Genomic DNA, 13,933 nt, shown 5'->3' with positions numbered 1-13,933 from the left:
GGCGTGGGCACGGGACCCCAACATGTCACACACAAGGCGTGGGCACGGGACCCCAACATGTCACACACAAGGCGTGGGCACGGGACCCCAACATGTCACACACAAGGCGTGGGCACGGGACCCCAACATGTCACACACAAGGCGTGGGCACGGGACCCCAACATGTCACACACAAGGCGTGGACACCAGGACCCCAACATGTCACACACAAGGCGTGGACACCAGGACCCCAACATGTCACACACAAGGCGTGGACACCAGGACCCCAACATGTCACACACAAGGAGTGAGCACCAGGACCCCAACATGTCACACAAGGCGTGAGCACCAGGACCCCAACATGTCACACACAAGGAGTGAGCACCAGGACCCCAACATGTCACACACAAGGCGTGAGCACCAGGACCCCAACATGTCACACACAAGGCGTGAGCACCAGGACCCCAACATGTCACACACAAGGAGTGAGCACCAGGACCCCAACATGTCACACACAAGGCGTGAGCACCAGGACCCCAACATGTCACACACAAGGAGTGGGCACCAGGATCCCAACATGTCACACACAAGGAGTGGGCACCAGGATCCCAACATGTCTCACACAAGGAGTGGGCACCAGGATCCCAACATGTCTCACACAAGGAGTGGGCACCAGGACCCCAACATGTCTCACACAAGGAGTGGGCACCAGGACCCCAACATGTCTCACACAAGGAGTGGGCACCAAGACCCCAACAAGGAGTGGGCACCAGGACCCCAACATGTCTCACACAAGGAGTGGGCACCAGGACCCCAACATGTCACACAAATGTCACTATGACCGACATGTCACATACAGGCAGTAAGTGGTCACATAACAGATTATTACACGACATATATGAAATGAACAATACTGTATGCCGCCTACATGTCCATATGAGACAGCAGCATAATATACATATAATATACACAGGGTAACAGGTTAGTATCCCCGGGGGGGACGGGGCAGGACACATAAGCACAGCACTGAGGACACACACAGGCACGTTTACCAGCTTGGTGGCCCGGTACGGCCCCGGGGTGATGATGCGGCTCTCCATTGCCCGGTACCGCTCCCCCGAGCCGCCCGCGGCCCTTTAATTCGCCCTAAACACGTGATCTCCGCCGGAGCCAGAACGTCCGCGCAACCGTCCCAGCCGGAGGATTTGAAAAACGAGCCTGGAAGGCGGAGAGCGGGGATTGGCTCAGCTTAGAGGCCACGTGATATCGAGCACCAATCAGCGTGCAGACGGTTCCAGAGCGCTGAAGCGAGCGATTCATCATTGGGCGAGGCAGCTGCTGGGTATACAGGAGAGGTGTGTCTCTCTGTGCATTATGTTTATTTCTATTGGTATTCATATGGTTGTTGTTATTAGCCTTATTCCTTTTTTTAACACACAGGAAGTTTATGTGCTTCTCCTCGCAGTCGCAGTGTAGTTCCATACAGCTCTGTCATTGCACCTTAGGAAACTATTCCTGAAATTAGGAGAATTCTCATGTATGACGTAAAGATTCATCATGTCTAGTAAGTGAAGAAGTACTAAAAGAAAGTTTGTTTAAAACAAAAATTAAAAAAACAGAAATTCCATCCTTACCCTTAGAAATAGAAACCGCACATTAATTTGGGAAATTTTTATTTTTTTTGCATTCTGGAGGTGGAACATATCCTCATAGCTCGCAAGAGTCCCTCTTTTGGAGGGACAGTCCCTCTTTGGGAACCCAGTCCCTCTGTCCCTCTTTCTTCCCCACTTGTCCCTCTATCTGGTCTGATGTACAGATTTATGTAAATAGATGTATTTTATCTACTGAATAATGTTTTCAATTGACTGTAAACTTTATTCCCATCCTAATGGATATATTTCTTATTTGAAAATGTATGAAGGAAAATGATCCAGGAAAAAAGGACCACTTGGATTTAAATTAGAAAACAGAATATTATTCTTATGACAATTTTATGGTATGCTTGACTAGGGGTGTGGCAGGGGCGTGGCTTAAGTGTCCCTCTTTCTTATCACAGCAAGTTGGGAGGATTGTATCCTGTGAAGAAGTTTATTAAATCATAGCCATTGTTTAAGGGAAGGTCCGAGCTAAAAAAACCCCCAAGATCCACTTACCTGGGGCTTCCTCCAGCCCCTGGCAGCCTATCCGTCCCTCGCCGCAGCTGCACTCCCAGCCGGCGGGCTGGGGTCCCCTCTGTTGCAGATGCTGAACTCACTAGGTCGGCATACTCTGCGCCTGCACAAGTGCGCTGCTCATGATCACGCTCACGTGGTCTGGAGCGTTCTGCGCAGGTACAGTATTTTTGCACCTGTGCAGACCGCTCCAGGCTACGCAAGGAGCCGCGCGCAGGCCCAGAAGATGCCGGTCAGCACCTGCAACGGAAGTGACCCCCAACTTGGAGCGGCGCTGTGGCGAGGGACAGAAAGGCTGCCAGGGGCTGGAGGAAGCCCCAGGTAAGTAGATCTTGTTTTTCTTTTTTTTCAACTCAGATTTTCCCTTTAAAGAAGAGCTTTAAACAAGGATTCCAATCAGAAGCTGGTACCCCCTTTCCCATGATAAATCTTGATCTTTTATGGAATAGTTCATCAGGGTGGTCTGTATGGCTGAAATTGTGGTGAAACCCCTCCCGCAGTGTAATGTCATGACCTTGGTCCTGAACGTTTGCTGTCTGTGAATCTCTTTGCATTGTGGAAAATAACATCTTTTTTCAAACTGCCCAAGCAAACAATATTTTCCTCTGTGCATAAAACTCTCAGTAACGAACATTCTGTACAGATCACCTGGCAGGACTAAAGATGTCACCACCAGTGATTCATTTCAGAATGTAAATCAGGGAGAGGAGAGGTTTTACAGTGGGCAAACACTGACTAAATACTCTATAAATGAATATTGTGAAAAGTGAGCAATTTTATTTATTATGTTATATAAATTAAGCTGCGGCTGGGGATCGGAGGATTGTTGAGAAGCGCGTACACAGGACAGCTGTGTGTGTGTGTGGGGGGGGGGGGCTGGTAGAAGCCCCAGGAAAGTGAAACTCTTTTTTTGCCTTTGCTTCAGGTTCACTTTAAAGGGAAAAAAAAGTTCCCGATATCGGTACTCACCTTGGGAGAGGGAAGCCTCTGGATCCTCCAGGTGCTTCCCCCAGTCATCCTGCTCCTGGCCATTCCAGCGCTAATAAGCCATTGACAAAGCTCACCCACGCTGTGCAGGTTGCACACTAGCACGGATTCAAATGGACTCTGCTTTTTTCCGCCAAACCTGAGTGGCGGCTCCGTGCTACTGTGAAAACGCTCGGCCTGCGCAGTGCGATTGAGCTCCGTGGAACTTCAGGGGTCCCAGTGCTGGAACGGAGGGATGGGGAAGTCTTCCGAGGTAAGTATTCAGATTTTCTACCTGAGGCCATGCTCACAGTTGTGTTTATGCTTCACTGTACCTCATACATTGTAAGCATATTGTGGGTTGCTGCTGTTCCGATCCGTTGCGTTCCTGCTGTCACAGAGAATGCAACAGCCACTGTGAACGTGGCCTAAGGGTATCCATACCTCTAGCAATGTATGGGCAGATTAGCCAAGAGGGATCCCTCTTTGATAGAATCTGGTTAGAGAGAGATCTGTTGGCTGCCCATACACCACAAGCTGATTCCCGATATATTTCAGGGAATCAGTTTCATAACGCCACCTGCGTCGCTTTCCCACCAAATATTAATGTGCCACTGGTACCTGTGCATTAAAATCTGTCGCCTTAAAAGGTTGATAAACCAATTAGAAAGTGCACTATGAGTTCATGGGTCCACCAATCACTGCTTTGGAGTTATTATGCTTCAAATTCACACTATAAACTGATGAATCTTCGTGGCGGAAGAGTCCTGTTATTCCTTATGGTAATACCACCACCTCACCTAGTAAGAAGGGGCACTCCCCCTTTTCCTAGACCCTCAGCTAGATAGTGTCAACAGCGCTTTGAGGTCATCTAGGCCACCCCCTCCTTATCCAGATATCACTGTCAATACTCCAGCTTGTATGTGTGTGTCTCAAAGTTCCAATTACCTCAAATAAAGGCCAGTCAAGACTCCATAGCTCAGATTCGATTAGAGAGAGATTTGTCTCTTGCTCGAATCTGGCCATCATCGCTAGATGTATGGCTACCTTTTGGATCTTCCAGATTCTCTTTCAGATAGTGAGGTAAGGTAGTGAACAGGCGTGGGCTTTTGAGTAACGCACTACTCGAATTCGGAATTCAAATTAAGTCTAATGACTTCACGTGTGACCGCGGGATGGGGGGGGTTAACTTACCCAGAAGTCTTCGGGACATCTGTGTTCCATTATTTCTCATAGGCGTAATGAAAGCAGCGTTCCACAACTCACTTCCGCGCTTTCGCCATCCGTCTTGAAAGAGAAAGCGCAGTAGTGAGTCATACAATGCGGCTTTCTTTACGCCTATGACGCCAGGGCCGAGACAGAGGCGAGAGAGGCTCCAGCCTCAGGGCGCAGTGTAGGAGGGGGCGCACAACTCACTCAGCTATCATTCCCCTATTGTGTTTGAAGCAGAGACAAATAAGAAAAGGGGATACATGGCAGTGACTGCAAGCCAGATAACTAGAGATTAAGGTGTTGGGGGGCTGGGGGCACTAAGTCACCTCTAATGCTGGGAATACATGGCTCGATTCTGAGCCATTTAGATGGCTCGATAGATATTATCCAACACGCCCGATCATTTCGCCGCTTGATTCTGCATTGAGGACAACGAAAAAAGATAAGAAAAATGAGCGGAAGATAAGAGAATCGCCTGCAAAATCGAGCGGGGAATCGTACGAGCGGAAGAATCGAGCAGCAACATCGAGCCGTGTATGCCCAGCATAGTCTAATAGCAATTAGTGTGTGATCGCTGGGGTGGGAGGGATGGAGGGGCTTTCTTCGGTGTCTCAGCCTTGGGTGCTGGAGGACCTTGTCTCGGCTCTGCAGACGTCCCGAAGACTTCTGCGGTCACACCTGAACTCATTAGACTTCATTGGAATTCCAAATTAGAGTAGTACGCTACTCAAAAGCCCATCCCTAGTAGTGAATATCTATGTTGAAAGTAATTATTGTCACCAGGCTCATTTGCCCTTCAATTCCATTGTGTGACTTAACAGATAAACTTGTTGGCAGTGTCTGATTATGTAATCTGCAAACAGAGATTGTGACACAGGGTTCTTCAAGGTAACCTGAAGTAAAGAAAAATATGGAGTCCATCATTCCTGTGTGAGGCAGCGGTAGTAGCTGGAGTTAGCTGGGGGTGGTGGTGGTACACTACTTATATAGTGCTGTAAAGACAATTCAGCATGGATTTAATAAAATGTATAAAACATACCTCCCCCTCAGTCTGTGTTCCCACTTGAGCGGAGAACTGACATTTTTTTGTCCGTTAAACAGACAGTGAATAGCTTCACTCTGCAGTGGATCTGCAGGATCCGTTGCGGTAAGCGGACCGCTCTTCTGTGCAGTGCTTAAAATCCCGGGCAGGAGGATGCGTTCCCCCATATAGCCTATGGGGGTAACATCTAGTGTTGGGCGAACAGTGTTCGCCACTGTTCGGGTTCTGCAGAACATCACCCTGTTCGGGTTATGTTCGAGTTCGGCCGAACACCTGATGGTGTTCGGCCAAACCGTTCGGCCACATGGCCGAACTAAGAGCGCATGGCCGAACGTTCCCCGAACGTTCGGCTAGCGCTGCGATTGGCCGAACGGGTCACGTGGTTCGGACCCGAACGCGCTCTGGTTGGCCGAACTGTCACGTGGTTCGGGTAAATAAATACCCGAACCACGTCATATCTCCGCCATTTGTCTGTGGGTTTAGCTTTGGGTAGGCAGGCATGGTAGTTCGCACTCCAGCCACGCTAGCCAGGGTCCCCCCAGTCATTGTGTCGCTGCTGGGAATAGTAGTACACCGCTCGCTCAGCCACACTATATAGCATTCTGTTTACTGCCACTCTGTGTCTGCTGGGAATAGTAGTACACCGCTCGCTCAGCCACACTATATAGCATTCTGTTTACTGCCACTCTGTGTACCTCGCTCAGCCACACTATATAGCATTCTGTTTACTGCCACTTTGTGTCTGCTGGAAATAGTAGTACACCGCTCGCTCAGCCACACTATATAGCATTCTGTTTACTGCCACTCTGTGTACCTTGCTCAGCCACACTATATAGCATTCTGTTTACTGCCACTCTGTGTCTGCTGGGAATAGTAGTACACCGCTCGCTCAGCCACACTATATAGCATTCTGTTTACTGCCACTCTGTGTACTTCGCTCAGCCACACTATATAGCATTCTGTGGCCTTCTCCTCCTGCGCCTCCTCCTGTTCCATCACGTCTGCTGCTGCTGGGTTAGCGTTGCCGGTCCCTGTTTATGGAACCTCTCATCTTTATTACATTTATGACTGCATGGCGGTAAAAAGCATGCTATCCGCACGCTTCTTGTCCTCCTGCAAGGCCTGGGTTGTTGTGTCTCAAAGCGTGGCCTTCTCCTCCTGCGCCTCCTCCTGTTCCATCACGTCTGCTGCTGCTGGGTTAGCGTTGCCGGTCCCTGTTTATGGAACCTCTTATCTTTATTACATTTATGACTGCATGGCGGTACAAAGCATGCTATCCGCACGCTTCTTGTCCTCATGCAAGGCCTGGGTTGTTGTGTCTCAAAAAGCGTGGCCTTCTCCTCCTGCGCCTCCTCCTGTTCCATCACGTGTGCTGCTGCTGGTGCTGGGTTAGCGTTACCGGTCCCTTTTCCTGGAACCTCTTCTCTGTATTACATTTATGACTGCATGGCGACAAAAAGCATGTTACCTGTGCAAAGAAACATGACATTTTCCACATTTAAAAGACAGTTTTTCCTTTGAAACTTTACAATCAATTTTCTCAAAAACTATAAGCTCTTTTTCAAATATTTTTTTTCCTCTTGTACCCACTCCCAAGGTGCACATACCCTGCAAATTTTGGGTATGTAGCATGTAAGGAAGCTTTACAAAGCACGAAAGTTCGGGTCCCCATTGACTTCAATTATGTTCGGAGTTCGGCGCGAACACCCGAACATCGCGGCGATGTTCGGCGAACGTTCGCGAACCCGAACATCTAGGTGTTCGCCCAACACTAGTAACATCTGCCCCGGGCTCCGGCCGGACCACGAGAGTGGACATTACACTGTCTGCTCCCGCTGATCCAGCACAAGTGGGAACCGAGCTTAAAGCGGATCCGAGATGAAAAACTAACTATAACTAGTAACTTGTCTGTATATCTTATGTAAAGTTTAGGTCGTTTACACAGCAAATCTAGCTGCAAACAGCTTTAATAAAATATGATTATTTCTTCCTGTGATACAATGACAGCAGCCATGTTGTTTGTAAACATTACACAGAGGCAAGCTTATCTGCATCTTGAGCAAAAAAACCTAATCCCCCCTCCTCCTCCCTCCTCCCCTCTGCCTCTGAAATCTCTGGCTAGTAATACCTCCCCCTCCTCCTGCCCAGACTGAGCTCCCATGAGCCCTTGCTACTGTCTGAAAGTGCCTTGGCTCTCTGAAAACCTGTGGGCGTGGCTTGTTTAGTTTATAGAGAATTAGAGTATTAAAACTAAAACAAAAAAAAGTATTTGGCTTGAGGAATGCCCTATAAACAATAGGAAAGGAACACAATTATGCAATGAGTAAAATGTCATCTCGGATCCACTTTCAGGGCTGGTGCACACCGAGCGGCTTTTTGGGCGTTTTCAGATCCGCTTGCGGCTGCGGATCTGCTTGGTCAATGTATCTCAATGGGGTGGTGCACACTAGAGCGGCAGGCGTTTTGCAGAAACGAAAAATGCCTGGGTGAGGCATTTTTTGGATTTCGGATGCGTTTCTGCCTCAATGTTAAGTATAGGAAAAACGCAAACCGCTCTGAAAAACGCCTGTTCAGAGCGGTTTTGCAGGCGTTTTTGTTACAGAAGCTGTTCAGTAACAGCTTTACTGTAACAATATATGAAATCTACTATACTGAAAACCGCAGCAGCAATCCGCAAAACGCTAGCAAAACGCCTCATAAAAATAAAAAAAAGCGTTTAAAAATCTGCTAGCGTTTTGCGGATCTGCTAGCGGGTTTTGGTGTGCACCAGCCCTAAGAGAGGTTCGTAAATAGTGTGAGCCGTTGGGGGGTGACAAGCATTACTTACCTTTGCAGGGGCTGCTCCTTAGCCCCCCAGCTGTATTTGCTCCGCCATCTACTCCCTGCAGACCCACAGCGGCAGCAAATTATAACGGCATTGTCGTGCATTCGTGGCTATCAAAATGCATGCAGGGAGATGTAGTCCTTCCATGTGAGTACATCCAGCATGCATTGTGGCGGTCAGGAGCACGTGACACCGCCGTGGGCACTTCATACTGCAGCACCTGTGGGTCTGGCTGGAGAAGATGGTAAAGGACATACACAGGGGGGTTCTAAGGAGTAGCCCCTCAAAGGCAAGCAGTGCCTGTCACCCCCTCCCTCTCTTGGGCCCACACTATTTATAAACCTCTCTTGGGGGGAGGCTCTTTTTATATATTTTATTAAATCAGTGCTGAGGTCCCTTTGATTGGCATCTAGGGATGATTAGTGAGATGCAAATAATTGTGAGTTGATGCAGTATTATGCAAACTTTAGTAGCTTTAAAATGGCTCCTTCAAGATCCTCCTCGATGAGATTTGATTAGTTCATTTTCATCAACTCAGAATTATTTACCTCTAACTGATCATCCCTACTGCCATGTCAGTGGGCACCAGTTATCTGCCAGACTGCACATGCGATCGTATTCATCCTGGTTCTTAGCATACTGTACTGTGCTTTATGGAATGCTTTTACAGTATCGCCAGTTCCATAAGGCTCTGTTTCCACTTGAGCGGAGCTGACTTTTTGTTGTTGTTATACATAGGAGCTGTTCACACTTGTCACACTGCGTCGGATCCGCAGGATAATCCCAGTCAGGCGGATGCGTTCCCCCATTTAGCCTATGGCATTGCGCATCTGCCCCAGGCTACAGCCAGACCACTGTGGAGCATGAGAGCAGACATTATACCGTCCTCTCCCACTGGCCGCACGTGATGCGGAAGACAAGTGGGAAAGAAGCCTTAGAAAAATGAATGGATGGAAGTGTTAGCACTGCTGATTATAGATGATCAATGACATGCAAATAATTCTAAGTTGAGGTAGGATTATGTAAATCTGGTATGCTTATTTATGCATCTTGAAAATGCTCCAGTCGAATTAAAAAGCAGTAGGGAGGATGCTTGGTGAGGAAACACTACCTAATTATGTTTTTGGGCACATCTCACTGCTATTGGTGAAGTTATAATAATAATAATAATAATAATGATCCGAACATTTGTATAGCGCTTTTCTCCTGTTGGACTCAAAGTGCTCAAGAGCTGCAGCCACTAGGACGCGCTCAAGAGGCCACCCTGCAGTGTAAGGGAGTCTTGCCTTGAACTCCTTACTGAATAGGTACTTGACCTAGCCAGGATTCGAACCCTGGTCTCCCATGTCAAAGGCAGAGCCCTTAACCAGTACACTATCCAGCCAGATAGTTTGGTGCACACATTGCTGGATTCTGTGTCTTGGGCTAACATGGGGCCTGATGCACAAAAGTGTGATAATATTGCAATGAAAAGACATCCCAATATACCATTACTGACCCCCAATATTACCCTCACTACCAGCACTGTACACAACGAGTTACCCTATTAGCACCATCCGGGTACTTTACTAGCCCGACCGTTGCTATGGTAACGCATGTTACTAACAAGCTTTACCACTAGTAATGCGCATTACCATAGCAACGATCACACTAGTCGAGTACCCAGGTCACGCTAATTGTGTAGTAAGGGTAATATAGCCATGCGATGTCTGTGCATGCCAATATTACCCCACTTTTCTTGCAGCAGGCCCATGGTTCCTAAATGTAGGGGATTTGCCTACATTGTTTTTTAATTAAAGGAGAGGGGGCTGCTAGGTTCATGTACATTTGACTCCACCCATGACAACACTTAGACCCCACCCACTTTTGGTGCAGAGAGCTTTTTAGTGCCCAGTATCTTTCAAGATCCCAACATCACCCCTCGTGCTAACTGAGCTGTAATTGTTTTAAGGCCGTACCCACTGAAAGATGGATCGGGGAACCCACAGCAACACGAACCGACAAACAAGCGTTCCCTGATCCATCTTCCTATCTTTTATCCTGTCCTGGGAGTTGTCAGGGATCTTACAGATCCAATCTGCCGTGACGGTTGTAATCGCTGCCGCGCATCGTAAAACAACATTTGCTTAATTGTGCACATGTACCCACCTCACGAAATCACAGAAAAGACCACCCAACACACAAAAAAATGCCGGTCACAGGTAAAACTGTGATGCGAGTACGTAGCTTTAGATTTGGTCCGTATTGATTGTTGAAACTATTCAGAATCCCTAACAGGGTTGTGGAGTCAAAGTTGAGGAGTCGGAGCAATTTTGGGTACCTGGAGTCGGAGTTGGTGGTTTCATAAACGGAGAAGTCGGATTATTTTTGTACAAACTCCACAGTCCTGATAAGAATTAGACTAAAGGTGGCCACTAACGGTCCAATTTCTAGCGAAAAATCATTCGAGCAATCAGAAATTCTGATCGGATTGGTTATAAATAATCTCAATTGGTGGACACAATCGATTATGAACGAGTGAAAAAAATGTCGTCCGAATGAATTTTCTTCAAACCAAAATTAGGATTTTCTTGTTGGTTGTGATAGATAGGAAGAAAAGATTGGTTCGTTGATGGTGTAGTGAACGATGTATTACAATATTTCACTTCCAATCAGAATCGATCAAACTATTTTTTGCTAGAAATTGGACCGTTAGTGGCCAGCTTAAGGAGTTGGAGTCGAGGAGTCGGAGCAATGTTGGGTGCCTGGAGTCGGAGACGGGGGTTTCATAAACTGAGTAGGAGTTGGAGTCAGATGATTTTTGTACTGACTTCACAGCCCTGATTCCTAGGACAATACTCCGACATGGAGAGACCTGGAACACTGTGGCAGTCCATTCCTAGATCATCAATACGTAAAAAGCTTCACTATGTCCCCGCCTCACTAAAAACAATTCTTCCTTCTAAAAAGTGCATGGCCACATTAAACCTTAAAAACGATGTACACACACTTGATTCTCACCAGCTAAAATAGCTGTTCTTTTTATATCTATCTAGCAGGGACGTCCAGGAGGGGTCTGGAGAAGGACTCTCCTGAGATAATTATTTAACTTTTTATTTTAAACGTGACAGGTTTGCTTTAACTAACTATCCAATCGCTAGTGAGTGTTTAGGCTGATAGGCATTTAATGTGTGTATGCAGCTTAGGGTTATCTTCTGGCTAGTTCTCCAAGCTTTCTAGGCCTTGGTTATAGCTAGACAGACATTCCCAGCCTAGCTGTAAAGCAAGTATATTAATCTGATCTTTCTCTGATCCTCCATCCCGTGACAAACACATATGAATACGGCAATGAGTAATATATGACATTTCCCTGCGCATACAAACACAGCAGCAGACCAAACGTCTGTACCGGATGGGGACCATTATGCAGTCTCTTAATTGTAATTTCCGAAGGTTGCTATAGACAACTTAGCATATTCCACCAAGAGCCTTCTCCCTGTTATTAAACTCCCACACTGATCAGCAGTTACAGGCATGACTGCCCACAAAGCGAAGGAGGCATTTGTTTTAAGTGCTAATGACAGTCAGGGAGCCCATTTGTCAGAAATGAGCCTTGATTTGCAAGACAGCTGCTATGGGAAAGGAGCCGTGTAGCCAATATGTTCCTTAAAAGACATGACATTCTCTCCAAAGGCTGGCTAATAGAGAAATAAGTAGGAGGAAATCTGTTATTAAGTGCCCCTGTCAGCTATGTTCTTTGTGTGAGGAGAATTATATGCGTCAGAGTAGCAGCAGACTGTACTGAGTGAGTGCCTCATGGATGTGTTCTAGTGAACGGATAGGCCACAATCACCGGTGTCTAATGTATGGATAGGCGGCGGCCCCATTCTTAGTGATGTCACTGTTCCTTACGGAAGAGATAGGCTGCATTCTCAGTGATGTTACTGTTCCCTAATGAATAGATAGGCTGCATTCTCAGTGTTGTCACTGTTCCCTATGGAAGAGATAGGCTGCATTCTCAGTGATGTCACTGTCCTCTAGTAAAGAGATAGGCTGCATTCTCAGTGTTGTCACTGGTCTCTATTGTATGGATAGGTCCAATTCTCAGTGATGTCAGTGTCCTCTAGTGGAGACATAGGCTCTAGTCATAGTTTTGTCACTGGTCTCTTTTAACCATTTAGCAGCCAATTTATTTAGAGGCTTGCTACCCCATGGATTGTTTACCCCTTATACTGCCCAGTGCCCCCTATACCCCCCTTCCCTATGGACTGTATATCCCAGCCCCTGTGCCACAGTATATCCCATGTCCCTGCTTCTAATTAGTACTGCTGTAATGTGTATTTATAGTCACTTGTCACTAGGGGGCAGTGTGAGACAATAAAAGAGGACTTCTGCTTTCAGTCTCTATATTTTCTGCTAGTAGAGAGAGATCAAATAATTCTAAGAATTTACAGCATGAGTTCTGCCGACTGAGGTCAAAAGCAGTGCACTTATCGCAAACAAGATCACTCTATTGAAGTTGTTATGGGTTATATAGATAGGCCCCATTCTCAGTGATGTCACTGTCCTCTAGTGTAGAGATAGGTTGATTCTCAGTGTTGTCACTGCAATTGGTGTCTTGACCTCTCTTCCTCTGTCCTGCATACTGGAGTGGGGAGTCACAGGTGGATACTTTTGTGCAATATGTGAGCGGTCAGGACTACCACTGCTGGGAACATTAAACTCTTTTTCTATCACAATAAAAAGTTTATTGCATCATATTGAGTACTGGGATATAAAATGAAAGTTTGTTGGATCGCCCTCTGCAGGAAATAGTACAGTCCCCATCATGGAATTACAGTGTCAAATGATGGGATTATTCTGAAGTACGGAATGAGCTGTGCGACATGAGAAAGGGCTTAAAGTAATAGTGATCATTGTTTGTACCAATACAGTTTAATTAAAAAGTGACTTTTTTTGCAGTAGATGTCCTTTAACATACAACATGTACATTCAGCGGCCGGGGGCGACGAGGTGGAGAAATGCAGAAATCGATCTGAAATTGAGTTGCCGGGGGGTGGGGGAGGGTTGTAATTGGTTTGTGGCAGCCAACAGATCTCTCTCCAATCAGATTTGATCAGAGAGAGATTTGTCTATTAGTCAATCGGCTGCCAAAGTAGCTAGATGTATGGGTACCTTAAAGAGGAACTTCAGTCTAAACAAACATATTGTCATTAAGTTACATTAGTTATGTTAATTAAAATAGATAGGTAATATACTCTCTTACCCACCCTGTTTTAAAAGAACAAGCAAAGGTTTGTGATTTCATGGGGGCAGCCATCTTTTTGGTTGAAAGAAGGTGACAGGGACAACTGTCCTGTGTCCTGATAACCCCTCCCAGTTGCTAGGCAACGTGAATAACAACATAGGAAATCCCATCATGCTTTGCAAAGCATTAGGGGGAAAAAGCCGGGCAGTTTTCTTTGATGGGGCAGAGCTTAGCTAAAATTGCAGCTAAAAATGAAACTTCTATAAGAAAAACAAAGTTCTGATGCTGTGAAACTGTTAAAGAAACACCAAGCCTTTTCAGTGCTACTGAGTAGATTTTTAGTCTGGGGGTTCACTTTAAGCCTGCAACAACTGGGCAGGCAAGGAAGGGACATAATGGAACTTTTATTATACAGTGAAAGGTCGGTTGACAGAATCCACCATACGGCAATGCCTTCAGTATTGCGAAATTTACTCCGGTCCACAAATTACACAGCATTTTCACATCATGCC

At 46.5% G+C, this 13,933-nt stretch overlaps 1 protein-coding gene and 1 long non-coding RNA gene across 5 annotated transcripts in view; one reads left to right on the top strand and one right to left on the bottom strand.

Annotated features, from left to right (window-relative positions):
* Positions 1–1,196, bottom strand: part of DEPDC1 (DEP domain containing 1) — a 38,176-nt gene extending 36,980 nt beyond the window's left edge. For 2 of the 4 annotated variants that reach the window (XM_068239253.1, XM_068239255.1), the window contains exon 1: positions 1,020–1,196. In XM_068239253.1, coding sequence (XP_068095354.1) covers positions 1,020–1,079 — 60 coding nt within the window. In that variant the 5' untranslated portion in view covers positions 1,080–1,196. The remainder of the gene's footprint in view (positions 1–1,019) is intronic. The other 2 variants (XM_068239254.1, XM_068239256.1) reach the window with 2 other exon arrangements.
* Positions 1,197–1,274: 78 nt separating this feature from the next.
* The window catches only part of LOC137522422 (uncharacterized), a 119,930-nt gene continuing 107,271 nt past the window's right edge, over positions 1,275–13,933 (top strand). Inside the window, exons 1-2 of the long non-coding RNA XR_011022293.1 lie at positions 1,275–1,334; positions 1,420–1,543. This is a non-coding gene — a long non-coding RNA (uncharacterized lncRNA). The remainder of the gene's footprint in view (positions 1,335–1,419; positions 1,544–13,933) is intronic.

Source organism: Hyperolius riggenbachi, chromosome 6 (assembly GCF_040937935.1).
Source record: "Hyperolius riggenbachi isolate aHypRig1 chromosome 6, aHypRig1.pri, whole genome shotgun sequence".
Lineage (NCBI taxonomy): Eukaryota > Metazoa > Chordata > Amphibia > Anura > Hyperoliidae > Hyperolius > Hyperolius riggenbachi.
Note: the sequence above shows the minus strand (reverse complement) of the source record. Positions and strands in the feature narration are given on the sequence as shown.